Source organism: Lampris incognitus, chromosome 18 (genome assembly GCF_029633865.1).
Source record: "Lampris incognitus isolate fLamInc1 chromosome 18, fLamInc1.hap2, whole genome shotgun sequence".
Classification (NCBI taxonomy): Eukaryota; Metazoa; Chordata; class Actinopteri; order Lampriformes; family Lampridae; genus Lampris; species Lampris incognitus.
This window is the reverse complement of record NC_079228.1, coordinates 14410822-14430847: the sequence shown is the minus strand read 5'-3', so window position 1 is coordinate 14430847 and position 20026 is coordinate 14410822. Positions and strand designations below refer to the sequence as shown.

At 48.7% G+C, this 20026-nt stretch overlaps 2 protein-coding genes across 2 annotated transcripts in view; both read right to left on the bottom strand.

Annotated features, from left to right (window-relative positions):
* clasp2 (cytoplasmic linker associated protein 2) overlaps positions 1-1303 on the bottom strand; it is a 104823-nt gene extending 103520 nt beyond the window's left edge. Inside the window, exon 1 of the mRNA XM_056298372.1 lies at positions 344-1303. Within this exon, the coding sequence (XP_056154347.1) occupies positions 344-541 (198 nt within the window). The 5' untranslated portion in view covers positions 542-1303. The remainder of the gene's footprint in view (positions 1-343) is intronic.
* A 400-nt stretch (positions 1304-1703) lies between these two features.
* Positions 1704-19694, bottom strand: fbxl2 (F-box and leucine-rich repeat protein 2). The gene is made up of 14 exons (XM_056298483.1): positions 19208-19694; positions 15564-15625; positions 12360-12414; positions 11558-11632; positions 11159-11253; positions 9886-10050; positions 9515-9641; positions 9342-9416; positions 9045-9175; positions 5221-5281; positions 5000-5044; positions 4725-4781; positions 4368-4580; positions 1704-4056 (listed from the first exon to the last, which is right to left on the bottom strand). The coding sequence occupies exons 1-14, from the start codon at positions 19235-19237 to the stop codon at positions 3949-3951; spliced, it is 1299 nt and encodes a 432-aa protein (XP_056154458.1). The 5' UTR covers positions 19238-19694; the 3' UTR covers positions 1704-3948.
* Positions 19695-20026: the final 332 nt, after the last annotated feature.

The window sequence follows — 20026 nt, the reverse complement described above, 5'->3', positions numbered from 1 at the left end:
AGATAAAATAAACTATCGACCACATGAATTTAGATCAAATAAACTATCAATCTGAATCGGATTCGCTGTTTTTATGAGATTATTAGCACCATTCGCTTGTGTTAACACTGGCGATGGCAACTCGGTTAGGACGTGACCAGTGGTGGGTCCAGAAAGTAGTCAACATCTGCTGGAGAAAAACAATCTCCCCCGTGATCTGCAGCCATGCACTACTTCAAACACAAGAACAATTTAATCCCTGCTCAGTTCACAGCGATGAATAACTAATGAGCAGGTTGTTAAAACCACTCTGGTGCAGTGCACACTGCAGTAGCCACATTTGATAGTTCGCTGCAATGTTTACCTTGAAATTGCTGGAGTTCACCCATCCTGCTAGCTCGTCGATCGTCTTATCGAGCCGGGGTTTATCCTGCTCAACGTCCAGGGATCGCTGCGGATCGTTTAGGTAGTCAATGAGGTCCTGGCCGACCTGCAGCCTGCGGGTAACGTCCTTCTGCAGTACCTGCTGGTAAAAGTACTCCATGTTGTCATGTTCCTCCATTGGGCACCCAGTGCCGTGTGGCCAGCTATCGTGGCCAGCCGCAGACAGGACAAGACACTGGTCAACACGACGAGAGGCTGAGGGCCGAGGAAGGGGTAAAAACTGTGCTCTCGTAAAGAGCAAGAGTGGATACCCGGTTCGGCCGGCGGCTAACTGATTGTCTGACCCGGAATATCCAACCCACAGTAAAGAGACTGACTGGAGAGAGGACCCCTCCTCCGCATGAGTCCAAAGATCAACTTTAAATTTTTTTTCTTTTACTTTGTTCGCACAATGCCGTAGTAGCGTGTCAGCTTCCCAACGTCCAAAACAAGCAACCCTAAGTTAACTTTAAGGAAGTTCCGAGGGGCGCACTAAAGGGAATTTCGTAAACAGAGCCACATTAAAAAATAAAAATAAAAGGCTAGCAACGTGGTTGCTTCGCTGGTAAGCTAACGAAAACAGTGACCCGGCTAAGCGCAGCGACCCCAACACGCAAAGACAGCTGTGGAACGCGGCGAGCTAAGCTAAGTAAGCTAAACTGGTGGTGTTTGGCAGGCCTGCCGCCTGGCTTCACTCCGCTTTTGTATCCATCAGCGCGGGCCGCCAAGTAATCCCAAGCGGTCAACCGTGGACTCCCGTCGGCGGCCAAGTCGCAGAAAACTCCGAGGACAACACTTCCCCCACCCGTCTCCCGGTCCGCGGGTTCTCTTATCCTGGGAACAATCGCCTCGGCGAGAAGGTTTTCTAACGCAAAACCCTTCCCCCTTAACAGTCTGCTTGCCGCCGGTTACTGCAGCTACTAGAAAGCGCAGCCAATAAACGAGGAGGCCGTTGGGTCTTTCGGCGCCGCACAGCTATCCGGCACAGTGCCTGATGTAAAATGTCATATATGCCTATTTTGCTTCCTTCACTGACGGGCGATATACATGCAGTTATTATGTCAGGTTCTCCGTGTAACTGTAAAGTTTCACTGTTTCACCAAAACCTGGATTGAAGAAATCAAGAGCAAGAAAAAGGAATCGACCAAACATCGGCGTATTTGTAGGCGTGTCTGTAACCTACGTGGCTCTCTGGTGACACCTATTGGCCCCGTGGCGTCAGGACCTGCACATGGGCGGGCATGTAGTGTCCGTCCAAACATGAAACTGACAGATACAAATTACACAGGGGAGAAACAAAGCACATTTACTATTCTTTGCCTTTATTTATCCACTTGTTTGATTTTTTTTAATTTATTTAATCATTTTCTTCAACGTAAAACCTGTTATAACAGCTGTCAGAGGGAGGGAATTAGTATCACAGCGAGTCCAGTCAGCTTCGTGTGTCAGCACTTGAGTCAAACACATTTTCTCTCCATCGTTATCCTAACGGTAGTCCTGCGCAACCACCCAGTGCAAATCCTACGACCGGTACCGGCTACTACCCAGCAGGTGCATGTCTTCTCTTATTATTGTCATAGCATGGTTGCAAATGTGCATGGTTTGTTTAAGCCATGTATTTCAGTTTTGTTATCAGTAGTACTGGATGCCTTAAAAGCTACACTCGCCTTTGTGCCTTGTGAAATATGTTACCCACAACACTTCTTTTATATCCTGATATCCTTGCCATTTGAAAGACTGACTGTGTAAAATAATTTAAACTATTAGCTCTGGTGCCTTCCTCTCAGCCATTTTTTATGTTATGTCGGTGGGATTGGTTAGACATGAGGAGTGTGGCAGTTTGTTACTGGTAGATGGAATTTTTATCACAAGGCTCACGTGTTACAAGTAAAATAGGATTTGTAAATAATTGTTAATATATCTTTTCAACTGTTTGGTATACCAGCTCAACAAGGTTTTCTGCATAAGATTAATTCATAATGGGTCATGTACCCCTTTTTCTCGAAGAAAACTGTACTAAACTGACACTCAGAAGGGTTTCGTGTGATTGCAATAGCTTTCTAATGGTCAGTTTTATTATCTCCACAGGGTATAACAATAGTTCTTCAAAAATATGAGGATCATGTATGTTTTTTGTAAGTGCTAGTTCAGAACTCAGCAAATTCCATTTCATTTAACAATAGAGTCGCACAAAACATTAGCATTAATAGATGCTAACTGAATAGGCACATTGCAATCAATTGGACATACACAGATTCAAGTCAATAGTATCTAGACCAAATGGGAGATGGTTAGCAGGAGACCATTGCCTAGGTTTGTCGGCCCTGCTAAACTTTTGTGTCGTTACCCTAATCCATCAGATAAACAAATGCTTCAGTAGTCAAGTAGAGCCTGGTGCGCAGGGCTACTGATAGGTTTGAAACAGCATTCATGAGCCAATATAGCCTCACAGGTTGAGGTCCCCAGTACACTCATCCCAGTAACGTAGCACGCAAAGCCAACTTGATGTCATCAGATGCTGAGTTTCTGACTGATGCAGTCCATTTCTGTCAAACGGCAAACAGTTTTTTGTTTTTGCATTTTTTTTTCAAAAAGGAAAGACACACGTATCTCCCTCTCTGGATAAACAAGCATGGACAAATACAGTAAGCACTGAAAAAAAGAAAATAAAAGCAACAATTTGTTGTAGGCCTACTCCAATCTTTGAGAAAGATGCCATAGTTATGCCTCTTTTTTTTGCCCTTGCAAAACATTCTTTGTACAAACGGAATCAAAATCTCAAACTCAAGATTCTCAGGTGCTCTAAAATGTCACTTCTCATTCTGTTCCTCCTCTTTCTTTCTGTTCTTCACATCTGAAGATTGAAAGGAGCATGCCAAAGAGGGATGTCCCAGCAGGTTCACTGTTTACATCCAGAAGATTGGCATTTTACAGATCCCTGCCGTCCTCTTCCCCAGTTCTACATGTATATTGGTCGAAGCAGAATGACTCACAGGATGGTCACAGAGGTGTCGTGTGATTGTTTGAGATGATACTCCACAGAGAGAAATTGTTGTCCATGATGACAATATCGTCCCTTTTTTTAAATTTCTTTTACTTTGAACATGATGCATTGTAGTTCCACTGCAGTGCCTTCCCCGCTACTCTGCTTGTCCTCTCAACTGTATTGAAAGGAAGGTCTTTGCCTCTTCCACCTTTTCTCCAACTATCCAGATACAGACTCTTAAGCCCAGAGGTGAAGGGTCTACTATAGAGCTGGATGGGCTGGTAGAGTTGCTTTTAGTTGAGAACGAGACAAAGAATCCATCCATCCATCCATCCTCGACCCCACCCACCACCATGAGTGGGAAGCTGCTGCAGTTCATATGGATGAGCAAGAGGAGGGAGTAGAGGGGAAGGGTTCAAACTGATCAGCCATCAGTCTATGTATTGATCAGCGATGAGGAGCGGTGATTGGGTCCAGCCCCCCCCCCACGCCCACTCCCACTCCCCTGTTCAGAGCAGCAGGACCTGTAGGCAGAGGTGGCCCCCTCTGGCCCTCCACTGTCAGAGGATGATGCAGCAGCGGCACAGGCGCTGGCCCCCTCCGTGCACTGAGGGAGGGGGCGTCACTGGCGCAAAATAGGCATGGACCTTGATCTCTGGGAGGTGAGCCTATGAGAGAGGAAAAGGGTTGTCAGTTGAAAAAAAAAACAACTTCCAACTGCCATCAAATCTTGTTGAGGATACAAAATGAAAAAAAAAATAGTTAAAAAAATGAAAAATATAAAGGAAGCTGTGCATGAGCTACAAAATGTCTTCCCAATCCACCCAGTCCTATTTCTGTATTGAAGAACTGGGATGGCAGGAGAAGGCGGGGGGGGGGGCTACCTATAGAAAAGCTCCAAATCAAATCTCTAAAAGACTAGGCCTGTTTTAAAAAGCAAATGGAGTTTCACATTATTTGACCAATGACGTCCACTGACCCGGATGCGTTTGATGCCGGCCCTGGTGACCTGCTGGCAGTCGTAGAGCTCAATGCGTTCCAGGCGATGGCAGCTCTTCAGGTGTTCCAGAGTCACGTCTGTGATGAGGGGGCAGTTATCCAGCTCCACCACTGTGAGGCGCTCTTGGCCACAGGCACTGCTGCTAAGGGCTCTGATGCCGTCGTCTGTGATCAACTCGCAGTGGGACAGGGACTATAGGGGGCACCAGAGGTACAGGTGTGAGGATAGAGCTAAATGGACAACAAGTCTGTGAATACACTGACAGGCAGAGTCAGGGACATGCATCTGCAGAACCAGAAATATGTGTTGCACATTCGTGCGCACAAAAATACTTACAAGCGCTTGCAAATGGGGGCAGTGAATAGAAAGCTGAACCAGGGTGTTGTCAGTTACCTAGGGTGAATAAAAGAGCATCCTAGACCAGAGTCCCTTTCCCGATACAAATTCATATGACCAATTACCGCATTCATGTTCCACGATGTGAACCCAGGTTAAACCGGATAAAAATTAGCTAGGAAATCTGCATCCAACTCGACACAATCAAGCCAATAGTAACAAAGTTGTTTTTCTTATTGTTGCACCTCAACTGAAAAACCTCTGAATCATCTTACCAAAATACATTCTTCCAAGTCCATTTTTTCAAGCTCATGACAATTCTGCACGGCAAAAGAAAAGAAACAGAGGGGAAAAGAAAAGAAACAGAACGTCAGACCATGTGAAAACAAAGCATTAACTTCAACTTGGAAACAGATTAAAGGGACGGTTGGCCAAACAAAACATCCAAAGAAGAGAAAACGCTTGGAGGAAGGAAAAAGAAGAACGAGACGCTCACCCTGGCCAGCACAGTGAACCCTGCATCTGTCACATGGGAGCATCGTGCAGCCTCTAGGATTCTGAGAACACACACGCACGCACGCACACACACACACACACACACACACACACACATATGACAGGCTTTTGGGGGGATGTGGGACAGTGTTGGGGGTAACAGCTGGAAACATATTAGGGCAGTCACGGGTCATTGTGTATTTATCAGCAGTTAATCAAGTTTCATCAGTCAGTAACAAGATAAGGGGAGGAGAGACTGAGGATCAGTGCCAAACTCAGTGGGGTGCACTTGGGAAGTGTGAGTGTGTGTGTGTGGGGGGGGGGTCAATGAGTACAGTCGGAGCTACACAGAAGATTATTAATAGAAATCATTTGTACTTTGCCTCAAGTTTGAAAGGCATTTCTAAAATAACAAATTCAACACTCGCCATTCTTATTCTTGTTCTTTTTTTTGTAGCTTTTCCCCCCTCTTTTTCGCCCTAATTGTACTTGGCCAATTACGCTATTTTCCGAACCGTCCCGGTTGCTGCTCCACCCCCTCCCTCTGCTGATCCGGGGAGGGCTGCGGACTACCACATTGCCCCCCCCCCCCGGTAAATGTGGCGCTGCCAGCCGCTTCTTTTCACCTGACAGTGAGGAGTTTTGCCAGGGGGACATAGTGCAGGGGAGAATATTATTCCCCCCAGTCCCCCCCCCCCCCGAACAGGTGCCCCGACTGATCAGAGGAGGCGCTAATGCAGCGACCAGAACACATACCCACATCCGGCCTCCCACCCGCAGACACGGCCAATTGTGTCTGTAGGGTCGCCCGACCAAGCTGCAGGTAACACGGGGATTCAAACCGGCGATCCCCGTGTTGGTCGGCAGTGGAATAGACCGCTACACTACCCAGACCATCAGTTCTAATGGAATATGGAATATCGGATCTGATGGAATAAATAAATGGACTGACGGACAGTACAGAGGCTCTGATCATAGCAGCACAAGAACAGGCCCTCAGCACCAGATTGGTTGAGGCAGGGGTCTACCACACTAGACAAGACCCAAGATGCAGGCTGTGCAAAGACACCCCTGATACAGTCCAGCACTTAGTAGTAGGGTGTAAGATGCTAGCTGGAAAAGCATACATGGAAAGGCATAACCAAGTGGCTGGGATAGTGTAAAGGAATATCTGTACTGAATACAGACTGGAAGTCCCCAAGTCCAAATGGGAGACACTGCCAAAGGTGGTTGAGAATTGCAGCGCTAAGATCCTGTGGGACTTCAAGTTCCAGAATGACAAGCAAGTGTTGGCTAACCAACCAGACATTGTGGTGGTTGTCAAGGAACAGAAGACAGCAATAGTGACTGATGTAGCAATGGAAGAACTAGATCGGATGTGGAAAGTGAAATCCACAGTAGTCCCCGTGGTAATGGGAGCACTAGGGGCTGTGACCCCCAAACTGGGAGTGTGGCACCAGCAGATTCCAGGAACATCTGAGGTCTCTGTCCAGTGGAGAGCAGTCCTAGGAACAGCTAAGATACTGCACAGAACCCTCAAACTACCAGACCTCTGGTAGAGGACCCGAGCTTGAGGAAGACACACACCACCCGAAAAAGAGTGAGAGGGAGATGATTGTTTATGGCATGAAACAGGCTTGTATTGTCTCATAAAGAATTTACTTGACTCAGGATTATATGTATATATATACATATATATATATCTACACACACACACACACACACACACACACACACACACACACATATATATATATATATATATTTAATCCAATAAGCAATCATCAATTGTCAATAAAGCTTTATTCACAGCTGATGATTGTTTAAGGCATGAAACAGGCTTGTACACGTAAATTCTTTATGAGACAGTACAGCCATACATATATATATATATGTGTGTGTGTGTGTGTATATATGTATATATATGTGTGTATAAGTATATATATGTATATACACACACACACACACACACACACACACACACACACACACACACACACACACACACACACTGAATTGTCCTTCTGGGATAAATAAAGTTGTCCGAACTGAATCTGAATCTTAATATATATATATACACGCACACACCGGTCAGCCAAAACATTAAACCACTGACAGGGAAGTAAATAACATTGATTATCTCATTACAATGGCACCTGTCAACAGGTGGGATATATTGGGCAGCGACTGAAAAGTCACTTCTTGAAGTTGATGTATTGGAAGCAGGAAAAATGGGTAAGCGTAAGGATCTGAGGGACTTTGACAAGGGCCAAATTGTGATGTCTAGACAACTGGGTCAGAGCATCTCCAAAACGGCAGGAATTGTGGGGTGTTCCCGGTGTGCAGTGGTCAGTACCTACCAAAAGCGGTCCAAGGAAGGACAACCGGTGAACCGGCGACAGGGTCATGGGCACCCAAGGCTCATTGATCTGCATGGGGAGTGAAGGTTAGCCCGTCTGGTCCGATCCCACAGAAAAGCTACTGCAGCTCAAATTGCTGAAAAAGTTAATTCTGGCTATGATAGACAGGTGTCAGAACACACAGTGCATCGCAGCTTGCTGCCTATTGAGCTACGTAGCCGCAGACCAGTCCAAGTGCCTATGATGACCCCTGTCCACTACTGAAAGAGCCTACAATGGGCACATGAGCATCATGGAGGCCCCACCTCGCAACTTACGGGACTTAAAGGATCTGCTGCTAACATCTTGGTGCCAGATACCAGAGGACACTTTCAGAGGTCTTTTGGAGTCCATGCCTGGATGCCGATGAGATCATCAGCAGTCACTCAGGGTCGAGTACGACTGTCCTCCCTCTGGGTTCCTCTGGGTCCTCAGGTGGGTGTAGAGGCTGATCCTGGAGCTGCATAATGGGAGGATGTCTGCGTGTGACAGATTTTTACGTGGCGTGGCTGATGCACCTGCAGCCACCACACAGTCCTTGGCAAGGGGTGGCCAGAGTCCAATGGCACAGAGAAGCAAGACAATTGGGGACCACTCTCTGTCACAGCCTTCATCCACCTTCACTGCCGTTGTGAACTGGAGGCATCTTCTGCTAATTCCACCGTTGAAGTCTTTGTTGGATCGCGCTTCATCTGGAACCTCCCCCTTGACCCCTTTGCCTTGAGTGACCGACCCTACCAGGAGCCGAGCTCCGGATGTCATAGCTCTTGGGATCACCCCCATACCGCAGGACCTCCACTGGCATCCTCTCCAAAAGAGGATCTAACTGAAAGTCCAGCTACTCTCACTTATAAATCACAGAAAGGTGAATCAGTTCATGTGGACACAATGCTCATCCGTTTCTCCCACTAAACGTTGAGTCCAGATGAACTGATTCACCTTTCTGTGATTTCCTTACCTGAATTACTGAGCATGCATAAAGACGTCTCATTTATAAAGGCGTCCATGGGATCGCATCTACCGGTCTCTCTGGGTCTCTCCCCCACCTGCTCACTATGATCCTCTGACATTGGACTGTTCTCTGTCCCCAAAACCCACCTCTAGACCACGGGGAGAGAGCCTTCTCCTCCTCTGCACCCCATCTCTGGAATACACCGCCATCCCCCCATTCCAAGCCACCAACACCCCGGCCTCTTTTAAAGAACTATCAACACTCACCTTTTTAGGCTTTTAACCTGTCATGTTGTGATGTCCTTATTGTACTTACTGTTCTATTCTGCCTAATTATTGTGGTTATTTGGTGATCATTTGTTCTTTTGTCCCGTGAAGCCCTTTGAGTGATTATTATTATAAATATTTTACCTCCTTATTTGAGACATCTTACATATTATACCTTGTGTGTGTTTTATTGTGTACATGTACTCACTTGAGTCGGGGACAATTGAGTCCCAGTGCGGTGAGGGAGGCGTCGGTGATATTACTGCAGCCAGACACACACAGGATCTGCAACTTGTGGCAGCCACGACAGAGGCTGACCAGACCGTCATCCGTTATCTGCTGCAGGAGGCAGACAACACACACACAAACATGCACACACAATGCGGATTACTAATGCATATAAACATCTGCATAACGCCCTCGTGCATTACTCATTCTGTACTTGACTCACTCACTAAATCAAACTCGCCCTCCCTCTCTCCACTGAACAGCTCCTGTATCTTACCGTACAAGACTGCATGTTGATGGTGGTGAGTTCTGGGCAGTGTTTCTGGAGGTGTTTCAGAGCGCCATCATCCAGCTAAAACATGAAAATACACCAACAATAATGCAGTTTCGTTAATCTAGAGGGGTAATGTCCTGTGTGTGCGTGTGTATATGTGAGAGACATGCGTGTACCTGTGTACAACCTCTGAGGAACAGTGCTCGCAAACCAATGCATCCTCTAGCCAGAGCCTCGATGCCATCACGAGTGATCTGGTCGCACCACGACAGGTTCAACATCTCCAGCATCCGGCAGCCATCGCTGAGAGTGCACATGCGTAGAGTCTTGTTTTGTCATGTGTTCTGACCGAGTAAAGGTTACATCATCTCGAACACTCTCACACGTACAAGCGTGTGCACTGCTGCTTAAGCAGTACGTAAGTCATCAGGACAAGTATGGATTTGTGCAGCATTTCTGAGTCATCCTTACTTTGAAAGTGGCCATTTTATGGTTAGGGGTTTGGAGCTGGACGTTAGGGCTAGGGGCTGGGGTTTACCTGGCTTACCTGAGGGCCTTGAGGGAGTAATTGCTGACCAACACGCAGGAGGTGAGGTCCAGGTGTTTGAGTTTGGAGCAGAACTTGCTGAGGCTGAGGCAGGTGCTGTCTGTGATCTTGGTGCAGCCATTCAGGTTTAACACCTCGATGTTCCTGCAGTTCTGAGCAAACGTTCTGTGGCAGCACAGTGGAGAAGGAAGGAGGGAGTCAAACCGGTGTTGCTTCGCTGAATAAACAATGAGTCACCTGCCAGGAGTTTCTCAGGAGCCAGTTAATTGGAAACGTTACAGGTTGGCTTACAAATCCTCAGGTGTTAGTTTTTTTTTTTTTTTTTTTTTGGGGGGGGGAGGTTCCATCTTTTTCTCCCCAATTGTACCTGGCCAATTACTCCACTCTTCCAGGCTGTCCCGGTCGCTGTCCCACCCCCTCTGCCGATCAGGGAAGGGCTGCAGACTACCACGTATCTCCAGCCGCTTCTTTTCACCTGACAGTGAGGAGTTTCGCCAAGGGGACGTAGTGCGTGGGAGGATCACACTATTCCCTCCCCCCCGAACAGGCGCCCCAACTGACCAGAGGAGGCGCTATTGCAGCGACTGGGACACATACCCACATCCGGCTTCCCACCTGTTGACACAGCCAATCGTGTCTGCAGGGGCGCCCGACCAAGCCGGAGGCAACACGAGGACTCGAACCGGCGATCTCCGTGTCGGTAGGCAACGGAATAGACCGCCACGCCACGCCACTCGGACGCCCCAATCCTCAGGTGTTTCTTATACAGCGACTGTACATTTCCTTTTCTTCGTTCCTTTCTTTCCATTTTGCCAATGAGATCACTGGAAAGTACGACGTTTCAGGAATTTAGACAAACCGTCTTAAATTCCTTTTTGAGCGTACAAAGCGGTTCTGAATGTTGCTAAAAAAAACCTAACGTAAACCTTTTAGTGAACGTGTGGAAATCAACAACACAAGTGACCCTATTATGCAGTCTTTTTTTTTCCCACCTAAATGTTTTTGCGTGTTCCTTGAACGAGGCTGAATCAAATCCAATAAACTTAAAGCAAAACAGCAACAGGGTGCCAAAACAGCAGCCGGGTCCCTCCAGGGCAACGCGGCGTTTGCAGTTTGACGCCTCACATAAAAATCACAGAGGAGTTAATGAAAATGGCACGCAACCAAACTGAAAACAGGGTTAACTGTAGAGACACAACTCCGGGGCGGGGCGGGGGGGGGGGTAAATTCATTACTCGTCAGTGTGCACCAGAGAGACAAATATTGTTCTCACTTCATCGATGCGTCTCCGACACTCAGACAGCCCCTCAGACTCAGCTGCCTCAGGAAACCACCACAGCGCTTGGAAATGTTCTCCACCACCCGTCCCTGAGAGACAGAGACAGAGAGAGAGAGACAGACAGACAGACAGACAGACAAACAGGCAGACAGACAGGAGAGCCTGATATGACTTGGCCTGCTCAGGAGATGGAGGATCAGCTGTGACGTTACAGCCACTTCGCACCAAAGCCTACTGACCCTGCGCTAAGCCCTGGGCCCGATAATGCTACTCATTTAACAAAACCACATAAATTTTCAAGCACACACACACACACACACGCACACACACACATACACACAAACATACACACAAACATACACACGCGCACGCACACACACACACACCCCTCACCTCGATGTCTGTCTGAAAGTTAAACAAGTCGATCTTTTGCCAGTTACTGCCGTCCAGGGCCAGGACATTCCACGCCTGAGTGAGAGAGACAGAGTGGAGGGAGACAGGTTGAAGGACAGAGGAGGACAGACAGACAGTGGTTTTGGGGTGTGGTGGGGGGGATGGCAGGGTTGTCATATTAGCAGTCGAAACAAATGGGACATAATGGAATCGACCGCCCTCTGCCGTGTGGCTCTCTGTGGGTTTCGGCGACTGGCGCGGGGATCATAATGCAGACCCGCTTCGTGTTTTTCTGACTTTGTTCGCTGCCCCGCTGCTGCTGCGGTAGCTGCTGCCGTCACCTCCTGAGCAACCACATTACTGGATTGTGTATTTGAGTGCATCACTGCACGGGGCCGAAAGGACAAGAGGGAGTCCGGGCAAAGCCAGGAATTCTGCCCTTATGTATATACTATGTTGTGGAGAAGTAAATACAGCGCTGCTCGATGAAGACATGCCCCGACCAGGGTGACAACGCCCCCGTCAGCGCTGGAAGGGACACGTTCGTTTTGGCCTTTGCGGTTCTGCATTCAGAGGTCACATGCCAAGTCCTAGTTATTATTCACAGATAGGCCGTTTGGAAATAGCCAGCAGCTGCAGAACACTTTGGCAAAGCCGAAGTCCACTGACAAACGCTCAGCCAGTGGATGGCGCTACAAAAGAGCTTCGACCTATGCGTTCCAGGTTGGACGCACACTAGTCCAATGTTAAGCACGCTTCAGGTTGCGATTTGTGCAAAGTGAACCGACTGGATCGCACTTACCTTGGATACCTGGGCGCACCTACAGAGTGTCACCACATCTAGATAAGAGAATATTCTGGAGAGAGAGAGAGAGAGAGAGAGAGAGAGAGAGAGAGAGGAGAGAGAGGAGAGAGAGAGAGGGGTTTTTTCAGTTTACCAATCACTCGCATGTAAAACAAGAGCTCAGGTCAGCCATTAAAGAGCCTGTTCAGTTCTCGTCCACATGACTTGTGTAATATTTTTCCACTGTGTGACGTATTAATGGTGCTGTGTTTGTCTCTCGACGGGCTGCGTATGCAGAGAACAGAATACTCTCCTCTGTTCTGTTGATTTCAGGAGAGCCCCATGGACTGACAGAAGTGTTTGAGCTGTGGGCCAGTAAGCCACAAAGGACCGCATGCAGCGGGCCACTGGGTCAGCTAAATCCATTAATCTGCCAATGAGTAATCTCTGGCACTCAGACAGGCCAGGCCACAGACAGACTCCAACCGACGGACGGACAGACGCACACACACACGTATATATATACATTCCACATAAATGTACACAACGGCACAGCAGACATAACCCCCCTCCCCCTCTCCTCTCCCCCCTTCTCTGCATACATCAATAAACACACAAACCGCCCCTCGGGGCCCTGCAATAAAGTGGCCATTCACCGCTCGTGGAAGTGGCGGTGAGTTAAGGGGGCATTTCTATAGAACATGCCGGTTGTAAACAAGAATTGTCATCGTGCCAAAGCTTGCAGTGCAGCTGGGGTTCTGAACTGAAATGCCCTTTTAACCCGCCACACAGGAGCTGGCCATTGTTCCCCTTCATATAGGTCACAAACAAAGCTGGTGTGTGGGGCCGGACATGTTGGGACATGTTTGGATAGTCTTTACCGGAGCGGGGATGTCAGGGAGCACATACTAAGACTCAACAAAGCTGTGCAAAGACATGCTAATACACACACACACACACACACACACACACACACGTGTGCGTGCACACACAGTCTTTCCATTGATCAGAGGCCATTGGCGGCACTGACCAATCGGGCGGGCACTGATCAATCTCCTATCTGAAATTTAGTAAATGACTGTGAGGCTGGTCATCGATTGGCTGTCTGCTTTGATCACACGCACTGTGTCGGGTAACGCCCGAGAGAGGTCTTTAACCAAACGCGGGACCCTTTTCTGTCTCATACAGGTGCAAGTTCAAAACGTTAGGCTGTTCTGGATGTGCCCTGGGAAACCATCCGATATCTGACAGATTCCACTTGACGCATACCAGCTTGCAAACAAACACGAGTTTCAGACCCGTGGAAGACCCGGGCTCTGATTAAAAAAGTCTTTCACATGGGCGTCCGGGCGGCGTGGCGGTCTATTCCGTTGCCTACCAACACGGGGATCGCCTGTTCAAATCCCCGTGTTACCTCCGGCTTGGTCGGGCATCCCTACAGACACAATTGGCCGTGTCTGTGGGTGGGAAGCCAGATGTGGGTATGTGTCCTGGTCGCTGCACTAGCACCTCCTTTGGTCAGTCGAGGTGCCTGTTCGGGGGGGGGGGGAATAGCGTGATCCTCCCACGCGTTACGTCCCCCTGGTGAAACTCCTCACTGTCAGGTGAAAAGAAGCGGCTGGTGACTCCACATGTATCGGAGGAGGCATGTGGTAGTCTGCAGCTCTCCCCGGATCAGCAGAGGGGGTGGATCAGAGGGGCAAAAAAAAAAAAAAAAAAAAGCCTTTCGGATGGATAGTAGTAGTATCGTTAAACACAGGCAATGACTTGACATAATTTTCATGGAAGATCTGCTTGCCTTGACAGAGAACGGTGGAGAGAAAAATTGCACACGTTTGCGTGGGTGCACTAAATTTGGGGAGGCTGGTTCGAACTTATGACATCACAAATACATGATTTTCAGCTAAGTTCATGGGAGCTTTAATTGATGGTTATGGACACAGCCACAGAGTAGCAAAGCACTTGACAGCCTTTGAAAGAGCTCTGTAATTCTGTCTGAGAAGGCGTGCACGGTGCATAATGGGGTTATAATGAAACGCCGTCCCATTCGATGGCAGAGCGTACACCCGGCCCTTAAAACATGGCTGCATAAGACAGCGTTGAGCCATCACCAAGAGTCGGGCGCTGGTTGCTATAGTAACAGCAGTCAGACATGGGTTTGGGTGGCGGGGAGGATACTGAGTCAGCACTTCTGGGGAAAGAGGACCGTGAACCACTCCGAACCCTCTCCAAGGCCTGTCTGTCAGACGAGGCACCGCGTTACGACACAGTTTTCACAGTTTATATTCATGCTGCACTGGCCTAGATAGGGGCTTGTTTGCATTCAACTCACTGTGCTGCAGACCTATGCAAAGACAAAGGATGAACCATATGAAAATTTAAAAAAAAAGAAGAAAAAAAAAGCCTCTGTCAGCTCCCATTCACCAAACAAGCATTTAGTGCCAGCACATTAATCAGGCTTGCACAGTGAGGATTCAGCACAGCCACTATTGTGTAATTGTATCAACATGATACATGTGACACTAGGTCATGTGTTGTGCTTTAAAAGGGAGTGTGTGTGTGTGTGTGTGTGTGTGTGTGTGTGTGTGTGTGTGTGTGTGTGTGTGTGTGTGTGTGTGTGTGTGTGTGTGTGTGTGTGAGTGTGTCTACCAGTGCAAGTCTGCTGGTGATAATGGGTAGACTGGTAGTCTCTGTGGAGCACAGCTGGAGCAGCAGGAGAGCACGGCACTGCAGAATTCCCCATCAGCAAAGACAGGCTATTTATAGCCCACTTACTTACACATGCACACAGTTTGCATAGGCTCATGCGTGTGTTTGTGCGCGGGGAACATCGATATGACGGGAGTTCGGGTCACACTTACACACGCAATGCGAATAAATCTTGGCAAAAAAACAACAACAACAACAACAAAAGAATCAATGGGTTTGCAGCACTGACAGGTGTGTGGGTGTGGCCGCGGATCAGCAGATTTGTGGGAGACGCACAGCTTGTGGAACGCCGGTCTATAATGGTAGCGCGGCAGTCACACGGCTAACGAGCTTATTTCAGACTAGTGGTGTCACACATTTACAAACAGCGTAACATTAACACACCCACACAGACACACAACTCCTCTACCATTCAATGCTATCTCAACTAATGAGTAACCCTGACCTAGAGCCCCTCCACCAGGGCGTGTTCTGGTGTGTGTGTGTGTGTGTGTGTCTTGTCGTTGGCATTACCTAAGGAGAAGTTCTTTGGGAAGCTTCTTGTTAATGGGGGCTTCATCGCTGTTCGAGAATACCTGCAAAACATGAGGAGAAAATATTAAAATTCCGTGCATGCTTATGATTGTGTATGCAAGTGTGTGTGTGTGTGTGTGTGTGTGTGTAAGGAAAATGTGAAATGACTCAGAAAAAAAAAGAAGCTTTAAGCTGTCACCATGGCAACAGAGACCCAAACACATAAGATGTGATTATGTCACTACTGCAATAAATCTAAGCAAAAATGGGCCTAAACCAGATTTCTGGGGACTTTACGCTTCAAATCAACCCATTCAAAATGTAAACGCCAAACTTCCGTTTCTCATTTGAGCCAATTCAATTCCGAATTTCCAGGAACAGGCCATTTCCTAAACTGGTTGATGGGGAAAGGAAGTTTTTTTTCCCCCTCCAACCTTGGGCTTACACGCACGGGTAAAACCCTCCAGAAGTTCTCATCAGCCAACAAGCCACCCACGGCTGTTGCATATGAAGTCATACGTAGCAGAGTAGCACCATAAAGGCCTCATTCATCTTTCACGTGTTGACATTCATCGTGCACGGTCCCTCCATCTTTCCATAAGCCGGGAACCGGGCCTGGGCACTTCGGCTGCACCACCAAACTAGCTGGAGCTGCAGTTATCTTCCCACTTTCCTCCCCAACAAGCTTGTGCATGTACTCGCCATACCTTGCAATGATGAAGAAACAGACGAAAACACACACACACACACACACACACAAAACATAAAAAGACAAACACAAACGGACAACTACACACACACAAACACACAGGTGATTTTAGGTCAAGCCCCCCGCCTGAAGAGGGGAGACAGGAAATGCTACACCAGGTGGGGCTCTGCTTATGCATGAATTTAAATGACAGTGGACAAGCCCGTCCCCCGTGAGAGAAGAGATGCCATTTTATCCTCGCCGACTCGGAAAGGCTGGCATCTAATGAGGGGACCCCCTGCTGTTTGAAACCCAAACACAAAAACTGCAAAATAAATAAATAAATAAATAAATAAAATATAGGGCTGTGGGGGGGGGGGCACAAAGGGTCCAAGGGTTGATTTGAGCATGTTTGAATTCCAGCTATGACACACACACACACACACACACACACACAAGCACCTAGCAACAGAACAATAAAGGAGACAGTGTGAGAGAGACAGAGAGTGAGAGCGAGAGACAGAGAGAGGAGGAAGGAAAAGGAGCAGACGAAAAGGCACACAAAAGGATAAGTGAAACGGGGACGCGTGTGAAAGTCGTCATACTTACACAGAGAAAGAGAGAGCGAGAGCGAGGTCACGAAGTGAGAGATGAAAATACGGAGACAGAGACGGGGGGGGGCAGACAGGAAGGAAAAGGTCAGAGGGGGAGGAAGAGGGGTCAAAGAGGGAGCAGGGAAGAAGAGGTGGGAAGCGGCACGGCCGGGGCCCCGGAGAAGCATTAACCGACGCTGGTTTCAGTCCGCGCTGTCGGCCGTTACACCAACACGGCGAGGAATGTGTTCGACGCCCTAACAGGTTTGCCATTTCGGGCCCTCCTAAAGTCAGCCATGGCTGCCCCATCATGAAACCAAGGCTCCAAGCCATCTCTGATATGCACGCTTCATTACAGATGACAATGCCCGCTGCCCCAGCAGGACAGCATTCCCGAGAAGGGAGTTCCTCCCTTGCAGCCATAATCCAGACATTCTTGAAGGGTCGATAGGGATGGATTTGTCCATGACAAGATGGAAAAATACCTTAACCTACGTGACTCGTCTAGTAGGGGAGGGGTTTTGTTTTTTTCCATTTTAAAAAGCAGCTATGATTAAAATTGATCTGAATTCGATAGAGTTACATTCCACTGAGGCATGAATCCAGATGATGCTTCTGCCGGGAATGAAACATCTACCCGGAGCTTGGAATATCAGCGCTACGATCAAGGCGTCATCTCGAGCGCTGGGGTCATACGCCAGCCTTATCAGGGAGACAACACTACCACTCCTTTCTCTCTGTTTGGTCTGCTTCACTCCCCCCCCCCCTCTCTCTGTCTGTCTCTTTGACACACATGCGGTTTCCCACCATACGCTGGTTTCCACCCTGTTTCTAAGAGGCTTACAGACCACTGTTGGGAAATCCACGGAGATGCCAACACACGGCAGTACTACTACCTCCCTGTGTCGTCTCTCTCTCTCTCACACACACACAAACATTTGCTTGTTTTTCTATACTTGTGAGGACCCTCACTGAGGGCAATAACTCCCTAGCCCTAACCTTAACCCTACACCCGAGTCTTCACCCTAAAATAGACCCTTAAAGAAGTGAGGCCTGACCAAAATGTCCCCCACTTTGCACAGATGCCCCCAGTCTTATGATTTAACACTCAAATTGGTTATCACAAATAAAGCTGAATGAGAACATAAACACACACACACTTCTTACAAAATGGAAAAACCTCAACGAGCAGCTGAAAGAAAGTCAAGTGCCATCATGTCAGAATATCATGCGTGTGTAAACTTTACTTCAGATAACCAACGCTTACACACCTATACAGCGAAGGAAACCCCATAACCAGTTGGACCGGAGCTGCTTTGCGGTTTGGTTAAAACGTCAGTAAACATGTCAGCGCTGCAAAGTATGAAAATTGTTATAACACAGGTGTTGTGCAAGGAGTCAAGGTGCCGGGAGCTCAGTCTCGCCTCAAAGCATTCTCTGAACTGTATTGCATGCACTTGGGCACCGACACACAGGAAAGACTGCATGTATATGTCAGTCCACTGCATTGACATCCGCACTGTCACCACCAGAGAGAAGTGGTCCATAGTGATCTTTATTTCCTGTATCGAGAGCCCAGCAGGCTCCAGCATTATCACATGACAGTGACAGTAGCAGACATGGAGCATGGGAGGGTCGGGGTGGGTCGTTCAACCTGCACGGGGGGGGGGGGGAACAAAAAGGCCCAAAAAATCTAACCAAAGCGTATTCAGTGAAACCCGAGCAGCAGTTACCTACTAAGCTAGTCACTGACATATGAGGTTGTTGAGCCTGAAATATCCACTTTCTGGCCATCCTTCCACTATAAAATACAGTGCGTTTGTAGCCATAGTAGGTTAAAGGTCAGCTTGCATTATATCCTGTGCTCGTAATAAAAAGAGCTACTTTTGGGGGGGGGGAGACCCACCCCTTTCCGTAGACCGACTTACAGGGCCTGGGAGGCTCCTGAATAGCTCACTCTGTAGGTGAACAGCTGCCTATACGCCACGGTACATGGCGACCCTAAAAACTGTGCCAACTGCATAATAACGCCCCCCACTCGCCTATATTTACAGGCATCATCTTCCTGTCCCCCCCTATGGCCCCAGGCCCAAGCGGAGCGTCTCTGGCCCCAGCCACAGCCCTCTCGTCCCGCAGTGCTGAGCTCCGTGTTGTCGCTGTCAGCTGGTGCGGCTGGACAATAACAGGATTTCGGATTACCCTTGACCAACAAAAGCCTCGACTCCCCTCGCGTATGTAAAATTAAACCAGTGTACTGTCCACGCGCGCGCGCGATCACGCACGCACGCACACATACACACACGCACGCACGCACGCACACACGCACACGGACACTTGTTTGCGGTCAGTTGCGCTGCTCGTACCTCGAACCTGCCCTTGGCGATGCCGTTCATGTCGCCTTTGTACCGCACAGACACAGTCTAGGGAGAGAGCCGCGGGACGGGCGCCGTGTTGTTTTCGTCGCCGATGTCGGTCGGAGGAGAAGGAGCCGTGCGTGAGCCGGCAGCTCTCCCCCCGGCCGTCGTCTCCGGGTCGGCGGCAGCAGGGACGGCGCTGGTCCGGCGGTGACTCGGGGAAAGCGCTGCGTCGGAGCCCAGAGGCTCTCCAGTCCGTCTCATCACACACGGCTACCAAAATAACAATAATAACATGGACGGATCTGTCAAGTGACTTCACTTCCGCCTCTCCCCCTTCGCCGCCCCGGCGCAAGTCAACTGGCCCGCATCTCTCTTCAGGGCCGGCCGGACGGAAAGGGGCATAACGTCTCTTAAGTGCGGCCCGACCCTCGTTTGTGGAGGCGTAATTTTTCCACGGCGGACACCCGCGTGACGTGCGACATTACTGCCCAGGTCGGCGGTGTCTGTTTACTTGCCGAGACTCAGAGGAAAGGGGGAGGGGTTATTGGTGACGTCACTACTGCAGGAAGAGACACGCGTGGTCGATTTGTTTTGATTGCGGGCCTGTGCAGAGACTCTACGACCCTCCACCCCCACCGACCCCCACCCCAACACCGGATGTCTTTCAGACAGCCTTAACGATAATATCGACTGGCGTACCAAGCGACAAGATCATGGCAAGGCACAAACCGGAACACTTCCGATCTGTGAACGCCAGAGCCAAGTCTATGATTAATGTCTCGCTCTCTCTCTCTCTCTCTCTCTCTCTCTCTCTGTCTCGCTCTC